The sequence below is a fragment of the Monodelphis domestica genome, chromosome 2 (assembly GCF_027887165.1).
Source record: "Monodelphis domestica isolate mMonDom1 chromosome 2, mMonDom1.pri, whole genome shotgun sequence".
Classification (NCBI taxonomy): domain Eukaryota; kingdom Metazoa; phylum Chordata; class Mammalia; order Didelphimorphia; family Didelphidae; genus Monodelphis; species Monodelphis domestica.
In genome coordinates, this window is record NC_077228.1 from 45,466,696 (window position 1) to 45,483,426 (window position 16,731).

The 16,731-nt window shown below is 40.4% G+C and overlaps 1 protein-coding gene across 2 annotated transcripts in view; it reads left to right on the forward strand.

The window, feature by feature from the left end:
• The first annotated feature begins 6,511 nt into the window (after positions 1 to 6,511).
• Positions 6,512 to 16,731, forward strand: part of MCOLN3 (mucolipin TRP cation channel 3) — a 64,005-nt gene continuing 53,785 nt past the window's right edge. Inside the window, exons 1-2 of one of the 2 annotated variants that reach the window (XM_056815402.1) lie at positions 6,512 to 6,881; positions 12,388 to 12,617. In XM_056815402.1, the coding sequence (XP_056671380.1) occupies positions 6,839 to 6,881; positions 12,388 to 12,617 (273 nt within the window). In that variant the 5' untranslated portion in view covers positions 6,512 to 6,838. The remainder of the gene's footprint in view (positions 6,882 to 12,387; positions 12,618 to 16,731) is intronic. The other variant, XM_056815403.1, reaches the window with a different exon arrangement.

Sequence of the window (16,731 nt, forward strand, 5' to 3'; positions counted from 1 at the left end):
CTAATGAAGAGGAAATTAAGGCAATCATTAAAAACTATTTTGCCCAATTATATGGCAACAAATATGGCAAACTATGTGATATGGATGATATGGATGAATACTTACAAAAATATAAATTACCTAGACAAAAAGAGGAAGAAATAAATTACCTAAATAACCCCATATCAAAAAAAAAAGAAATTGAACAAGTCATCAAAGAACTCCCTAAGAAAAAATCCCCATGTCCAGATGGATTCACAAATGAATTCTATCAGACATTCAAAGAACAACTAATCCCAATATTATACAAACTATTTGACAGAATAAGCCAAGAAGGAGTTCTACCAAATTCATTTTACAACACAAACATGGTACTGATCCCAAAGCCAGGCAGGGCAAAAACAGAGAAAGAAAACTATAGACCAGTCTCCCTAATGAATATAGACGCAAAAGTCTTAAATAGGATACTAGCAAAAAGACTCCAGCAAGTCATCACAAGGGTTATCCACTATGACCAGGTAGGATTCATACCAGGAATGCAAGTATGGTTCAATATTAGGAAAACCATCCACATAATTGACCATATAAACAAGCAAACTGACAAAAATCAAATGATTATCTCAATAGATGCAGAAAAAGCCTTTGACAAAATACAACACCCATTCCTATTGAAAACACTAGAAAGTATAGAAATAGAAGGGCCTTTCCTAAAAATAATAAACAGTATATATCTAAAACCATCAGCAAACATCATCTGCAATGGGGATAAACTAGAAGCCTTCCCAATAAGATCAGGAGTGAAACAAGGGTGCCCATTATCACCTCTATTATTTAACATTGTACTAGAAACACTAGCAGTAGCAATTAGAGAAGAAAAAGAAATTGAAGGTATTAAAATTGGCAATGAGGAGACCAAACTATCACTCTTTGTGGATGATATGATGGTTTACTTAAAGAATCCTAGAGAATCAATCAAAAAGCTAGTCAAAATAATGAACAACTTTAGCAAAGTTGCAGGATACAAAATAAACTCCCATAAGTCATCAGCATTTCTAGATATCTCCAACCCATTTCAGCATCAAGAATTAGAAAGTGAAATTCCATTTAAAATCACCCTAGACAATATAAAATACTTAGGAATCTATCTGCCGAGACAAACACAGTAACTTTATAAACACAACTACAAAACACTCTCCACACAGTTAAAACTAGATCTAAATAATTGGAAAAACATTGATTGCTCATGGGTGGGATGAGTTAACATAATAAAAATGACAATCCTACCCAAATTAATTTACTTATTTAGTGCCATACCCATTGAACTACCAAAAAACTTTTTTACTGAATTAGAAAAAACCATAACAAAGTTCATTTGGAAGAACAAAAGATCAAGGATATCCAGGGAAATCATGAAAAAAATGCAAAGGAAGGAGGACTTGCAGTCCCAGATCTCAAACTACACTATAAAGCAGTGGTCATCATAACAATGTGGTACTGGCTAAGAGACATAAAGGAGGATCAGTGGAATAGACTTGGGGTAAATGACCTCAACAGGACAGTCTATGATAAACCCGAAGATCCTAGTTTTGGGGACCAAAACCCACTTTTTGATAAAAACTGATGGGAAAATTGGAAGACAGTATGGGAGAGATTAGGTCTGGATCAACATCTCACACCCTACACCAAGATAAACTCAGAATGGGTGAATGACCTGAATATAAAGAAGGAAACTATAAGCAAATTAGGTGAACACAGAATAATATACTTGTCAGATCTTTGGGAAAGGAAAGACTTTAAAACCAAACAAGAGCTAGAAAAAATCACAAAATATAAAATCAATAATTTTGGTTACATCAAATTAAAAAGTTTGTGTACAAACAAAACTAATGCATCCAAAATTAGAAGGGAAGCAACAAATTGGGAAATAATCTTCATTACAAAAACCTCTGACAAAGGTCTAATTACTCAAATTTATAAAGAACTAAACCAGTTGTACAAAAAATCAAGTCATTCTCCAATTGAAAAATGTGCAAGGGACATGAATAGGCAATTTTCAGTTAAATCAAAACTATTAATAAGCACATGAAGAAGTGTTTTAAATCTCTTATAATCAGAGAAATGCAAATCAAAACAACTCTGAGGTATCCCCTCACACCTAGCAGATTAGCTAACCTGACAGCAAAGGAAAGTAATGAATGCTGGAGGGGATGTGGCAAAGATGGGACATTAATTCATTGCTGGTGGAGCTGTGAATTGATCCAACCATTCTGGAGGGCAATTTGGAACTATGCCCAAAGGGCGATAAAAGACTGTCTGCCCTTTGATCCAGCCATAGCACTGCTGGGTTTGTACCCCAGAGATAATAAGGAAAAAGACTTGTACAAAAATATTCATAGCTGCGCTCTTTGTGGTGGCTAAAAATTGGAAATGAGGGGATGCACTTCAATTGGGGAACGGCTAAACAAATTGTGGTATATATTGGTGATGTAATACTATTGTGCTGAAAGGAATAATGAACTGGAGGAATTCCATGTGAACTGGAACAACCTCCAAGAAGTGATGCAGAGCGAAAGGAGCAGAACCAGGAGAACATTGTATACAGAGACTAATACACTGTGGTACAATCGAATGTAATGGACTTCTCCATTAGTGGCAATGCAGTGATCCACAACTCAGAGGGATCTATGAGAAAAACTACTATCCACCTTCAAATGAAACACTGTGGGAGTAAAAACACAGAAGAAAAACAACTGCTTGAATACATGGGACAAAGGGATATGGTTGGGGATGTAGACTCAAACTGAACATCCTAGTGTAAACAACAACATGGAAATAGGTTCTGATCAAGGACAGAAGTAATAACCAATGAAATTGCACATTGGCTGCAGGAAGAGTGGGTGGAGGGGAGGGAGGGAAATAATGTGATTATTGTAACCAAGGAATAATGTTCTAAATTGACTTAATAAACTTATTCAAATGGGAAAAAATAAAAGAAATTAAAAATGTCAGAGACCAAAAAAAAAGTGGATAAGAAATGAAGGACTGATTATAGAAGACTTTCTTAAGGAATTTAGCCATAGAGGGGAGGATAGGTTTAGGAATATAAGTATTGGGGATAGATGGACTGAGGGAAATTTTTTGAAGATGGAAGAAACTTGGGTGTGTCAGGAAGCAAGAAAGCAGCTGGGAGGTAGTGAGAGATTAAAGACCAGTGAGAGGGGGTAGCTGGGTAGCTCAGTGGATTGAGAGCCAGGTCTAGGGATGGGAAGTCCTAGGTTCAAATTTGTCCTCTGTCACTTCCTAGCTGTGTGACCCTGGGCAAGTCACTTAACCCCATTGCCTAACCCTTATTAGTCTTTTGCCTTGGAACCAATGCATAATATTGATTCTAAGGTGTGTGAAGGTAAGGGTTTAAAAAAAAAAGATCAGCAAGAGAGGGAGGATGACTAGGAGCAATCTGCCACAGAAGACAGGATGAAATTATCTCTTGTGCATGTAGAGGAATTTGCTTTAGCAAGGAAAAAGACTACCTCAACACCTAAAATTGAGATGAAAGAGGAGATTGTGGTGGAAGACTTTGGAGGAGGGGAGAAGAGGGAGTTCTTGGCAAATGGTCTCATTTTTTTTTCTCCAGCAAAATAATGAGGTTCTAAGGTGAGGGTTGGAGGAAGGAAGTCATGAAAAATTTGAGGAAGGATGTCCTTGGACCTAATTATTAACCACTATCACACCAAGGGTCAGAAGTGCCCTCTGGTTGTTCAATAGTTATTTGTGCTTCTTCTTTCCATCATATACTAGGATTAGCTCTGAAAGCAAGGATTATATTTTATTTAAACTTTGTGTTTCCATTAACCTCTATACATAGTCATTGGAACAGAATAGTTTCTTAATAAATGTTTATATAAATGAATAGCAGAGAAGATCTAGGAAGAGTAGATGCAGGAAATATGAAAGAATAAAACTGCCCTTTTGGGTTTACCTTTCCATCAAATCACATAAAATCTAAGAGAGATAGAAACAAAATGCTTAGAATGTGGAGAATTAGGCTGAGGTTGGAAAAAAGTAACTTAACCCAATGTGGGAATTGTTTTGCTTGACTCTGTATTTACTTTAAGAGTTTGTTTTTGTTTTTCAGAATGATAGTAGAGGGAGAAGGAATAAAGCAATAAAATACTTGTTAAATGGGGAAAAGAAGAAAGAAAAAGGGCATGATTAATAGTTGATATGATTGGCCAACTTGACAATAGGGTCAATATTGGTTAGAACCATCTAAATCTTATAAAATTCTGGATCTCCAAGACTCTTGTTCCATTTTCAAAATAATAATTGAGAAATATTGAGTAACAACTTAATTAAAAAAAGAAAAAAACAAACACCTGCTTGTAAAGTACTTGAGGGGGGAAAAAACCAACTTTTTAAAAGCTGGGTAAAATTGCCAGAGATTTCTCCCCAGGTTTGCTCCTTCTTGAACTACTTTTCAAATCACCAGTTTTGTGTTTTTCAGAATTTCTTTATTTTATAGCAGTTTTTCACTTAAAGAAGAACTATAATAAAGCCTCTATCCATCACCTCTTTTATTCTCCCCAAGGTGTGACAGATCTTTAGAAGTGCTATAAATGATTGTTCATACATAGCTGAGAGGGAAAAAAATAAAAGGTTTGCTACCCACATAACCTTGGAAAGACCTAGCAGGAAGTCCAGAGTAAAGGTATGTCCCCTCTCATTTGCACTGTATTTTAAAGCAGCTCTTATTGTCTTTTGATAGGCTCAGAATGAAAACATCTAGTTGAATGTGTGGGATTCAGTCTTTGTTATTTTTTGCCAAAACCTCAAGGCAATACTGGAAACAGCCAATTATGGAAGCCTCTTTATAAGGAGTGTGGTTCCACCTCTTTTTCTTCTTACTATTAGCATACTGATTATCAGGATTAGAGATCTGAGCTCAAAAGCCTGTCCTAGTAGGCTGCCTAAAGTCTTAGGGAAAGAATGCTAGACTTGGAGTCAGAATACCCAGTTGGAAGCCTTGCTCTGCAATTTACTATTTCGCAGCATCTGTCTAAGGCTCAGTTTCTTCATCAGTATGTGATCCTGGGCAAGTCACTTAACCCCCATTGCCTAGCCCTTAACCACTCTTCAGCCTTGGATTGAATACAATATTGATTCTAAAGTGGAAAGTAAGGGTTCTAACAAAACAAAAAATAAAACTATGAGAAGCTACCTGTGAAATCAGTCAAGGATCTTTAGAGGTCATCTCTAGTCTAATATATACTGATTTTTTTTTCAGATAAGCAAGAAGAGAACCAGTGAAGAAAAGATATCAGTCCAAAGTCACAGGATTAAGTAGCAGAGATGGGGTTCAATTCCAGATTCTCTGGCTCCACACCCAATACTTTTTTCTGTGTCAATGACTAAATTTGCTGCTTGAATTAAGACTTTTGGGATATCTTGTATTTATGAAGTAGTTATTATGTACTGGGCAATAGGTGATGCCATAGATAGGATCAGGAAGACCCATCTTCCTGAGTTCAACTCTGGCTTCACTGTATGACTCTGGGCAAGTCCCTTAACCCTGTTTACTTCAGTTTCCTCATTTGTAAAAATGAACTGGAGAAGGAAATGGCAAACCACTCCAGCCTCTTTGCCAAAGGAGTAAAGTGTAGATTGAAACTACTGAGCAACAAATACTAAGTTCTGGATACTTGATAGTAGAATAGAAACAAAAATGAAAGTTTCTGCCCTGAAGTGAGGAACTTCCATTGTATGGGGATGGGATTCCAGCCGGAACAATATGCACACACATAAATATAGGCAAGATCCTTTCCAAGAGATTAGAAGGGAATGAGGGAGGAGAGCACCAACATCCGGGGATTCAGGGAAGGACAGACCCAGCTTGGCTATAATTTGAAGGAAGGGAGCTAGGGCTTTAAGAAGTGGGATAAATAGGCTAGTCTCAGGCATAGAGTTCCTGAAGTGGGACTTTTCAGTCTCAACTCATCTATAGAAACTAGGAAACTGGAAGATAGTCGTGCTTCTGCCAAGGAATAGGGGGATGGAATGGGAGGGGGAAGGGACGATAATAATTGACATTTATGCAGCCTTTCAACTTTGCCAAAGTACTTTTTTCATTTGAGCCTCTTGAAAACCCTGTGAAGTAAGTGAAACAGTTAGTCCTTTTTACAGATGAGGAAACTGAGTCTCAGAGCTTCGCTATTAAATGACTTGTCTAGAGGCCCTCCAATTGGTCAGATCTTTCTTCTTGACTCCAAATCTGATAGTCTACCCACCAGGCTACATTGCTAAGTCAACTGTAACACGTGATGTGATTTTCCAACCACACACCGCTTCCTCCCTTCTCCCCACGAAAAGTTCCTTCTTCCAGAGAGAGTGGAGAAATGGCAAGGGGTTAATTCAGGATTCCAGTCCTTCTCGGTTCCCGGGACTAAGCAGACTGGAAGGCAGAGGGAGGTAGATGAGTGGGAGGGGAAGGAGGGGGGAAGGAAGGCGGGGTGGGGTGAAAGGCTTGGATCACGAGTCGAATGCATCTGGATGGGACGGGGTGGGGTGAGGTGGGGAGGATGCAGTCGCGGCTAATACGGCGTGACCCAGAGCCCGAGCCCAGAGCACCTCGCCTGTCCCTGGACAGCTGAGGAGAAACCCGAGACGGAAGGCGACGTCGGGGCTGCGGTCCCAGGAAGGGCCCTCCAGGAGCTCCGCAAGTGGGTCACCAGCTGGGCAGTCACACTGCCCGCGGAGGGCATTCCCAGGCTCTCGAGCCCCAGACCAGGCAGAGGGGCCTTGACCCCGGGGCATGGCAGGCCCCAGCTAGACGCCGCTGCGCTTGGCACTCTCCCCGAGCCTAATGACCGCTGTAGATCGCCGAGCCTCCCCAGCCCCCGCTGCAGGTAAGCCTCTGCGGGCCGCCTGCCTCCCGCCCACCTCGGGGGCCCGGGCAGGTGCTCGGGCACAGCGCCGGGCCTGAGTGTTTAATAAGTAATAACGGGGTCAGGGCCACCGGACCGTGGGTACCATGGACGGGACGAGGACAGGGACGGGCCCAGAATGCGAATTGCAACTTTTCTCGGGCCCTCCTGCGCACCTGCCTTGGAAAGGTGAGCGTTGGGGCTAAGATCCAGGAGGCAGCAATGTCCTCCCCTGGGCTTGGGGCCCCGCACTGGGGAGAGGGGCGGGAACTGGGAGGCCTTTCCTGGATATGTCACCCTCTGAGTCCCCTATTGCCTCTCCTTAAGTCCTGCTCTTTGCCCAGCTTCTCCAGTGGAAGAGATGGTCACTTCCTACGCAGGAAGTATTAGTCAACTGCTGATGAGCTGTTGGCAAGTTGGTGAAAGAAATCTCTTGCCTTCATATTCTGGGAGGGAGCCCAGGAAGTAGAGTCATAAGATTGAGGGCTGGAAGAGATATTAGGGGTCACCTTTCTTCCCTCCTCCTCCCATGTATAGCTTATGGGATCATAGACCTAGATCTGGAAGGGACCTCAGAGAGCCTCTAGTTCAACTAGACTCATTTTACAGATGGGGAAACTAAGGCTCAGGGAGCCCACAGCTCTAGATCTGGTAGGGACCCCAGAGGCCATCTGGGCCAACTGCCCCCCTCATTTTACTACTAGGGAAACTGAGGCAGCCCTGACCTGAGGAAATTACAGGACTTTTCCAAGGTCATTTTTTTTTCCTGTAATGAAACAATAATAGTGTGCTGAGATCCCTGAACTGGAAGTATCAAAATTCTATGGTGTTAGAGCATTAGAGTTAGAAAGGACTTTAGAAGTCATTTAGTTCCTAAGTCAATTCTACCATTGACCATCAAAACTGGGTGTCCTTGAGCAAATCATTATACCTGTTGGACCTTAGTCTCCTTACCTGTTCTAGAGATAAATTCCACAGAAAGGATATTGGCCCCTGAGTCAAAGGACACTGTTCAAATCCTACTCCCTAGCTTATCATTTGTGTGCTTAGACAAGTCACAGGCTTCTTGGTTTCAGTTTTTCCATCTGAAAGATGTGGAGTAGGACTTTGGCTGCCCTCTGAGGGACCTTCCATCTTCAAATCTCTGATCCTATGACCTCTAAGGGTTCCCTTCAGGTTCTGAAATCCTCTGAAGTCTGTCTGAAAAACTTCAAGGAAAACCAACCTTTTATTTTAGTAAGTTAATTTTTAAGGTGAAAAATTATTATTATTATTATTTTTTGGCTAGAATTTTACTTGAATTCCTGATTGAGTTCACACCCTTGTCTTATTTGCATAGGCAAGTTAATAATAATACATTATTTATATATTTTAATTTAATTATATATTAATCAATTATTATAACACATAAACAATTAATAATAATAATATATTTGATATATTAAGTTAATAATAAGTTAATACAGATATTTGTTTAAAAAAAGGAAAACAAAGCTATGTTGCTATAGTTGAGGGGAACAGATGCTTTTGCAAGAGAGCAATACAGAGTACTCTAGTATGTGACTTCTAGGGTTTTTCAAAAACCTTGTATGGAAAGCACATAAGAGATCATGTCCACTTTTGTCCTTACTCAGCCCCAACTAAAATACTGACAGCAGAGGGTGAATTCCACTGTCCTGGACCATGTGTGGGTTTTGCAGTTTTGGGGTGTACCTGATCTCTGGAATGCTTCCTCCCCCTTCCCTGCATGCTAACCATCCAGTATCACTTGGGCTGGCTCTGCTCAGAGTGGGTGTTTGACAGGCCTCCTGTGCATTCTTGCACAGATAATAGGTTTCTGGAGGGTTTGTGGTTTTTAAGGGCTCGCAGCGTGCTAAATCTAATGTTTGTGGCCAGGTCTTCAGTCCTCAACCCTTGTAGAGTGCTTTGTGTCTTTCCTCTGGGATAACCTGATGAGATGAACTGAATGTAATTAATTAATTGTGGCTAGCTCATTTTCTCTTTGCTCCTGTGGATTAAAGTTACATGCTGTGTATTTTTTAAGCTTAATTTTCTTTTTAAAAATGTGGCAGGGGGTATGGAGGGCATGAATTGAAATCTGTGACCCTGAGCATAATGGACAAGAGCATCGCTATGTTATTTTGTGTTTAGGCTCGAGCTATCATCATAGAATCACCTTTGTTTTAAGATTTGTTGGTACGTTTTTGGAAAAGGAGGGAGAGAGCAAGAGAAATTCTTATCTTTTCTTTTTTCTTTTAATTTTATTATCATGTAAAACCCACTTCTATATTGGTCACTGTTGTGAGAGCACACTCACACAACCCCCCCCCCCCAATAAAACCATAAATCCACTGATGTGGAACATAATCAGCTTCGATCTGTATCCATCCAACTCCATCAGTTGAAAAGTAAGAGAAATTCTAAAAGTACAACATAATCTCTAGGAAATCTTTCTTGATTTTCCTCCTACATCTCCATCCCACTTCCTCACTCCCTTGGAAGGAGTGTGATAGAAAGAAACATTTATTAAGTGCCAACTCTGTGCAAAGTACTTTACAAATATTTGCTTTGATCCTCACAGTGACCTTGGGAGATAGATATTATCCCCATTTTATACCTGAGGAAACTGAGGCAGAGGTTAAGTGACTTGCCTAGGGTCATACAGCTAATTAACATATGAGGCTAGATTTCAACTTGGATTTTTGGTTCTTGGCCCCCTCTATTTATCTTTTCTGTCTCTGAGACCAACTTGATCCAATATATTAGGCTGCCTCTCTTCAAAGCATGGGGCAGTGGTTTGGGAGTCAAAGGAACTGGATTCAAATATCATTTCTGTTATTTATTATCTGTGTGACCTCATGCAAGTTGCTTAATCTTCCTGGGTCCCAGTTCCTCATCAAAAAAGTCATCTAACTGCCTCAATTCCTCCTTAGATTACTTCTTATTATACTTAACTGTTCTACTCCCAGTAGAATGTAAGCCTCTTGAGGGCAGGTACTGTTTCCTTTTCCTCTTTTTGTCCTCAGGACTTAGCACTGTGCCTTGTACATAGGAGACCCTTTATATGTGCTTACTGGGTTAACTAGTAGTCAGCCGGCTTCACCACCCAGTCTTCTCCTGGCTTTATTGTTGTTCAGTCATGTTTGACTCTTCATGGCCCCATGGATCGTCTCCTGCCAATAACCATCCATGGGGTTCTCTTGGCAAAGATACAAGAAAGTTCTGCCATTTTCTTCTCTGATGTAATAAAGCAGACAGATGTTAAGTGACCTGTCCAGGGCCACACAGCTAGGAACTGTAAGGCCAGATTGAAACTCAAGTCTTTCTGACTTTCCTTCTTACTTTTAACCAACTCAATTAATCTATTTGTACATGGGAAGATATAGCAAAATACCCATCTAGCGAGCTCACAAAAAGGTTATGAAAATCAATTTTTATCATAGTCAGGGACATTCCTTTTCAAAGCATCGGGGTGTGTGTACATTTTAACCAGTTAACCAGACCTATAAGTCACTGGTCTAGGAAGTTTCCAGTGAAGAACCTTCTCTACCAATGAAGATTTGGCACTTGTAGTTTCAGAGTTGTTCTGGATACTAAAGGATTAAGTCTTCTTCCTGGAGTCACACAGCTAGTGCTTGACAGCCAACACTTGAACCCAGGCTTTCCTAGGTGAGAATATTTGTTTGCATATTAAGTCCCTTGAGACAAAAATAAATGGTCTTATTCTTTGAATTGTATCCCCTACCATCTAGCCTAGGTTCTGGCCCATTTTGCTGTTGTTTTCAGTTGTTTCAGTTGGGTTTGACTCTTCCTAACTCCTTTTTTGAGTTTCTTAACAAAGACAATGGAGTGTCATTTTACAGAGGAGGAAACTGAGGCAAATGAGATGAAATGACTTGCTCAGAATCATGCAGATAGAAAGTGTCTGAGATTGGATTCGAACTCAGGAAGATGAGTCTCCCTGATTCCAAGCCCAGTGCTTTATTCACTGTGCCACCAGACTCTCCCTGAATTGTAGGTGCTTAATAAAATCTTGTTGATTCATTTCTGTCTTGGAGACCAATTCCATCCAATATGTTAGGCTTCCTTTCTTCAAAGCATGGGACAGCGAATTGGGAGTCCAAGGAACTGGGTTCAAATCTCATTTCTGTTACTTATTTCCTGTGTGACCTCAATAAGTTGCTTAATCTTCCTGGGTCCCAGTTCCTCACCTATAAAGTGAAAGGGTTGGACCAACTGCTCTCTAAAGACCCTTCCAGATACTGATCTGTACTCTTAAAGCACTGGGCAATGCATTTTGGAAAGAGAAAGCTGGGTGGAAGTAGCCTTGGCATCATTTGGATCTTTACTCTAATAAGCTGTGACAACCTGAGCAACTCATTCTCTGAGCCTCAGGAAACTATTAAAGGGCCATCTATGAAGTTATGGATCAATTTCAATCTGCCCCAGTGGAGGGCATTCCCAGACCAGTGCCCATATCCTTGAATGTTGACTAGAAGGGAAACCAATGATGTCTTCTGGATCCAGGGTTTAAGTTTAGTTCTTTCCACCACAGAACAAGAGAGTCTTCAGCTTTAAAGCTTTTGGTAGTGCCTTACTTTTGTTACAGGTACCTTAAATACCTTACTAGCTGGTGATCCTGTGCAAGTCACTTAACCTTGTTTGCCTCAGTTTCCTCATCTGTAAAATGAGCTAGGGAAGGAAATGGCAAACCACTTCAGTTTCTTTGCTAAGAAAACCCCAAATGGGAGTCATGAAGAGTCAGACATGCCTGAAATGACCTAACAATACCCTACCAAACATTTTTGAATAAATATTCTTAATAAATACAAGAAGTAAAACTCCTTACTTGATAACTTGGGAATGAATGTTCTTCCTTTCAATGACTCCATGAATATAATTAGTCAGGTTTTAGATTCTGTATCATGTTGCCATCTATCATTTGGGAAACGTGCTTCTTCCCTTCCCCACAATCCCCCTGCTGGACCCAAATTCTAACACAAAGGTCCTGGTCCATCATTTTGTCCCAACTGTTGCCTCCTCTCTGCCCTGCAAAACTGTACCCAAACTCCTAATATGTAATCGGTGCTATATAAATGCTTATTCCCTTTCTCTTCCTCCTTTTCCTCCTTCCTCTGTACCTTCTAAATAAATTTGCCCAAGGTGGCAGAATTCCTTCTTCCAGCTTTGGAAGAGATTTTTCCTGGGAGCATATCTATTTATTTTAAAGTAGGAATATCACTTGCATTTGAAAATTCATTTAGCCTAATACTCTGCTCAATATCTAAGCCAGATTGGAAAACTTCTGCTTTTATATTTGAGGACACCACTTATCGGATATGTGCAGATATATGAAATAGGTTTTGAAAAGACAGTAATTGATTGCAGAAACCAAACCTCTTCGTGAGGCTAGAAGATGGGTTTTCTTTTGCTTTTTATGTATTTTTTTAAACTACCTGACTTCCGCAATGAACACTTTTCATTCTAGAAATGGAAAATTCGGGAATAGTTATAAGTAGCTGTATTTCTCAAGAGGATGACAGTCGCTACAATCCTAAGCAACAGGCATCAATCTCCCAGGAGCTGCTTTTAGAAGACCAGCTGAGAAGGAAACTCAAATTTTTCTTCATGAACCCTTGTGAGAAATTTTGGGCTCGGGGTAGAAAACCATGGAAACTCGTCATACAGATTTTAAAAATTGCGATGGTGACAATCCAGGTAGGCTCCTCAAGTGTTAGAGATAATAAAAGCCTGCCATATGAGCCATAAAAGAAAGATGGGGTAGTAGAAATGGGCCATCCCTCCATGTTTTGTAGATGCTACAAACTGGATAAATATTGCAATATGAAGATGAAAAGCATCTGGACAAGAGAAACTCCCCACCCTGCTGAGAAGCATCTTCTATAGTAGATAAAGGGGGCTGTACTACAAGTCAGGAAGGCCTGAGTTCAAATACCTGTGGGCAGCTAGGTTGCTCAATGGATAGAGAGCTAGGCCTGGAGTTGGGAGGGGTCTGGCCTCATGTACTTCCTAGCTGGGTGACCCTGGGCAAGTCACTTAACCCTCTTTGTCTAGCCCTTGACCTTTATCCTTGAATTGTTACTCACATAGAAAAAATAAGGTGTTTTTTTTAAAAAAAAAAATGCCACCTCTGAAACTTATTCACTATAGGACCAGGTCTTATCTTCCTTATATATAAAATGATGATGCTCTCTGTCTCTTCTTCCCTCCTTCCTTCCCTCCTTCCTTCCTTCCTTCCTTCCTTCCCTCCTTCCTTCCCTCCTTCCTTCCTTCCTTCCCTCCTTCCTTCCCTCCTTCCTTCCTTCCTTCCTTCCTTCCTTCCTTCCTTCCTTCCCTCCTTCCTTCCTTCCTTCCTTCCTTCTTTCCTTCCTTCCTTCCTTCCCTCCTTCCTTCCTTCCTTCCTTCCTTCTTTCCTTCCTTCCTTCCTTCCCTCCTTCCTTCCTTCCTTCCCTCCTTCCTTCCCTCCTTCCTTCCTTCCTTCCTTCCTTCCTTCCTTCCTTCCTTCCTTCCTTCCCTCCTTCCTTCCCTCCTTCCTTCCTTCCTTCCTTCCTTCCTTCCTTCCTTCCTTCCTTCCTTCCTTCCCTCCTTCCTTCCTTCCTTCCTTCCTTCTTTCCTTCCTTCCTTCCTTCCCTCCTTCCTTCCTTCCTTCCTTCCTTCCTTCCTTCCTTCCTTCCTTCCTTCCTTCCTTCCTTCCTTCCTTCCTTCCTTCCTTCCTTCCTTCCTTCCTTCCTTCCTTCCTTCCTTCCTTCCCTCCTTCCTTCCTTCCTTCCTTCCTTCCTTTCTTCCTTCCTTCCCTCCTTCCTTCCTTCCTTCCTTCCTTCCTTCCTTCCTTCCCTCCTTCCTTCCTTCCTTCCTTCCTTTCTTCCTTCCTTCCCTCCTTCCTTCCTTCCTTCCTTCCTTCCTTCCTTCCTTCCTTCCTTCCTTCCTTCCTTCCTTCCTTCCTTCCTTCCTTCCTTCCTCTCTCCCTCTCTCTTTCTTCCTTTCTTTTTTCCTTCCTTCCTTCCTTCCTTCCTTCCTTCCTTCCTTCCTTCCTTCCTTCCTTCCTTCCTTCCTTCCTTCCTTTTTCTTTCTTTCTTTCTTTCTTTCTTTCTTTCTTTCTTTCTTTCTTTCTTTCTTTCTTTCTTTCTTTCTTTCTTTCTTTCTTTCTTTCTTTCTTTCTTTCTTTCTTTCTTTCTTTCTTTCTTTCTTTCTTTCTTTCTTTCTCTCTCTCTCTCTCTCTCTCTCTCTCTCTCTTTCTCTCTTTTCTCTTTTCTCTCTCTCTCTCTCTTTCTCTTTTTCTTTCTCTCTCCTCCCCCATCAACACGCCCAATCATAGTAACTACCTCATGGGGTTGTTCTGAGCTTCAAATGAAATACCATTTGAAAAATGCTTTGTAAACCTTAAGAAACTTTATAAATATCAATTATGATTGTCTTAAATATTAGTAGAAAAAGGACTTCGTTTTTGGCATCTTCTTTTTTCATGATTTTACTTTATCATTAACATAGTTTTCATGCAGAACATTGATTGGCCTTTGGAAGGGGACCATCAGATGTAGAACTTTGAGGATCTCAGAAGGCTTCTTGTCCATTTCCCTCATTTTACCCATGAAGAAACTGTGGCCCAAAGAAGGTATTAAGTAGCAGATGTAGGATTTCAACCACAGTCCTCTGATTCCAAATCCAGTACTCTTAACAGTGTAGCCCACTTCTCTTTTCATTTTTCATCAGGCTTATCTAGAAGTCTACAAATCAGCAGAAGAAATTGCCATGGGCCAATCTACTCCAAGCCCAGGGGGAGGTTTAGTTATCTCCGATTCTCCTTTCTGTTCCTCTCTGGATGAATTTCCTATCAGCCAGTGTCTACAGAGAGTAGCTGGCACAAACAGATTACTTTGTTTCACTTAATATGGTGATCTAAAAAAAATACAGTTTTTTTGATAGCTTTTATCTTTATATCACAATCCCTATAATACCTTTGCCATTGTTCTGAGTCATTGTCCTATCTTTGCTTGTACTTTTTTCTCTCTTCTTAGACTTTTTTTTGTTGATGTTGAGTCAGTTCAGTCAAATATGATCCTTCATGACAATATTTTGGGTTTTCTTAGATACAGGAGTGGTTGGCTATTTCCTTCTCTAGCTCATTTGGCAGATGAGGAAACTGAGGCAAACAGTTAAGTAACTTGTCCAGGGTCACACAGCTAGGAATTATGTCTGAAGCCAGATCTGAAAGCCAGAGAAGCCAAGAGGCAAAAGTGTGTTGGGAGAGCATCCTAGGCATGGGGGAGGACAGCTATTGAAAAGGTATAGACATGTTAGATGCAGCATCATATCTGATGAATGGCAAGTAGGTTTGTAGGCTAGATGGAGAAATATATGCAAGGGGGTAAATAGGGCAGCTAGGAAGCATAACAAATAGGCCATTGGGGCTGGAATATGGAGGACCTGGGTTCAAATGTGACCTCAGACACTTCCTTGGTATATGATGCTGGACAAGTCACTTATTCCCAGTCATCCAACCCTTGCCACTCTCCTATCTTAAAACTGACACTAAAACAAAAGGTAAGAACTTAAAAAAAATTCCCCTCTAACTTCACCATTTGTGGGAGGTTTTTCCTAGTTTCTTGCCAACCCTTTTCCCCCGACTCCATCCATTTGAGTCTACTCCTTTAAGATTACCTTATTCCTCCTCCTCTATATCTGGCATGTACCCATTTGTAGACAATGCTATCTCATGCCCTGTTAGACTGTAAGCTCTTTGAAAGCAAGGACTGTTTTTTGACTCCCTTTAATCTCTAGAAGAGTGCTTAGCACATAGTAAATGAGCACCTAATACATGTTTGTTAATTGATTCGTTAATAGTGAATGGTCTTTCGAAAGGTGGTACCCAGAACTGAATAAAGAAAATGCTTCTTAGATATAGAATGACTAGGACACAGTGTGGGGGATCTATCAGTTCCCTTTTTCTAGACGCTATGCTTTTTAGTCCAAGAGCTGATTATCTTTTTTGGTTTCCATGCCACATTGCTTTTTTATACTCTTTGCAATATTCCAAGGGTCCCAGGTCCTTTCTCCATGGTCATCAAACCACAACCTGCTCTTGTGCGATTCATTTTTAAAAAATCCAATGTTAGATTCAAAACTTAATAGCAGCATGAGATATCTGGACCAGCTGTATGTAATTATGGACATTATCACTCTTCCCACACATAAGCTATCTTTGCATTCTCAGTCTTTGAACTGATTCTTAGTACAGGTACCCCTTCTACCTCATGGTGGTTGGGGTGCTATGGCCCTGAAATCTTGAAAAACAGCAGAAAATCTTTTTCATATCAGAGAAATAGTCTGAATTTTTCCTTTTATGAGATATTTACAATACCTTATTATAAAATTTAGGTTAAGGATTTGGTCGTAGGCCAAGTAGTTTATAAACTTTTTTTTCTATGTGGTCTACTGGCCTTTGCATGTCATCTACAGCTTCTATAGAGCTCCCCCCAAAATTCCCAGTTCATTTTTTATGACAACTCTCAATATATCATAATGGGGAAAGTCACATTGTAGAAGTATACCTCTATTGAGTTGAAGACAGAAGATAAGGATTAAAAAATAAAGTAAAATATAGGTTCACTGACTTTGTTTTTTGGAAGACATTTTGTAGGTCATCTAGTGCAATCCTTGTAAAATTTTACTGTGTAGGAAACTGAAGCCCAATATGTAGGTAGTAAGTGAAAGGGTTAGAATTTGAACCCATGGTCCATGTCTATTATTCTTTCCCATGGTTTCAGGCTTCCTTTTAATTTAATTCCCTTTCTCTTTATGAAAGGATATTGAG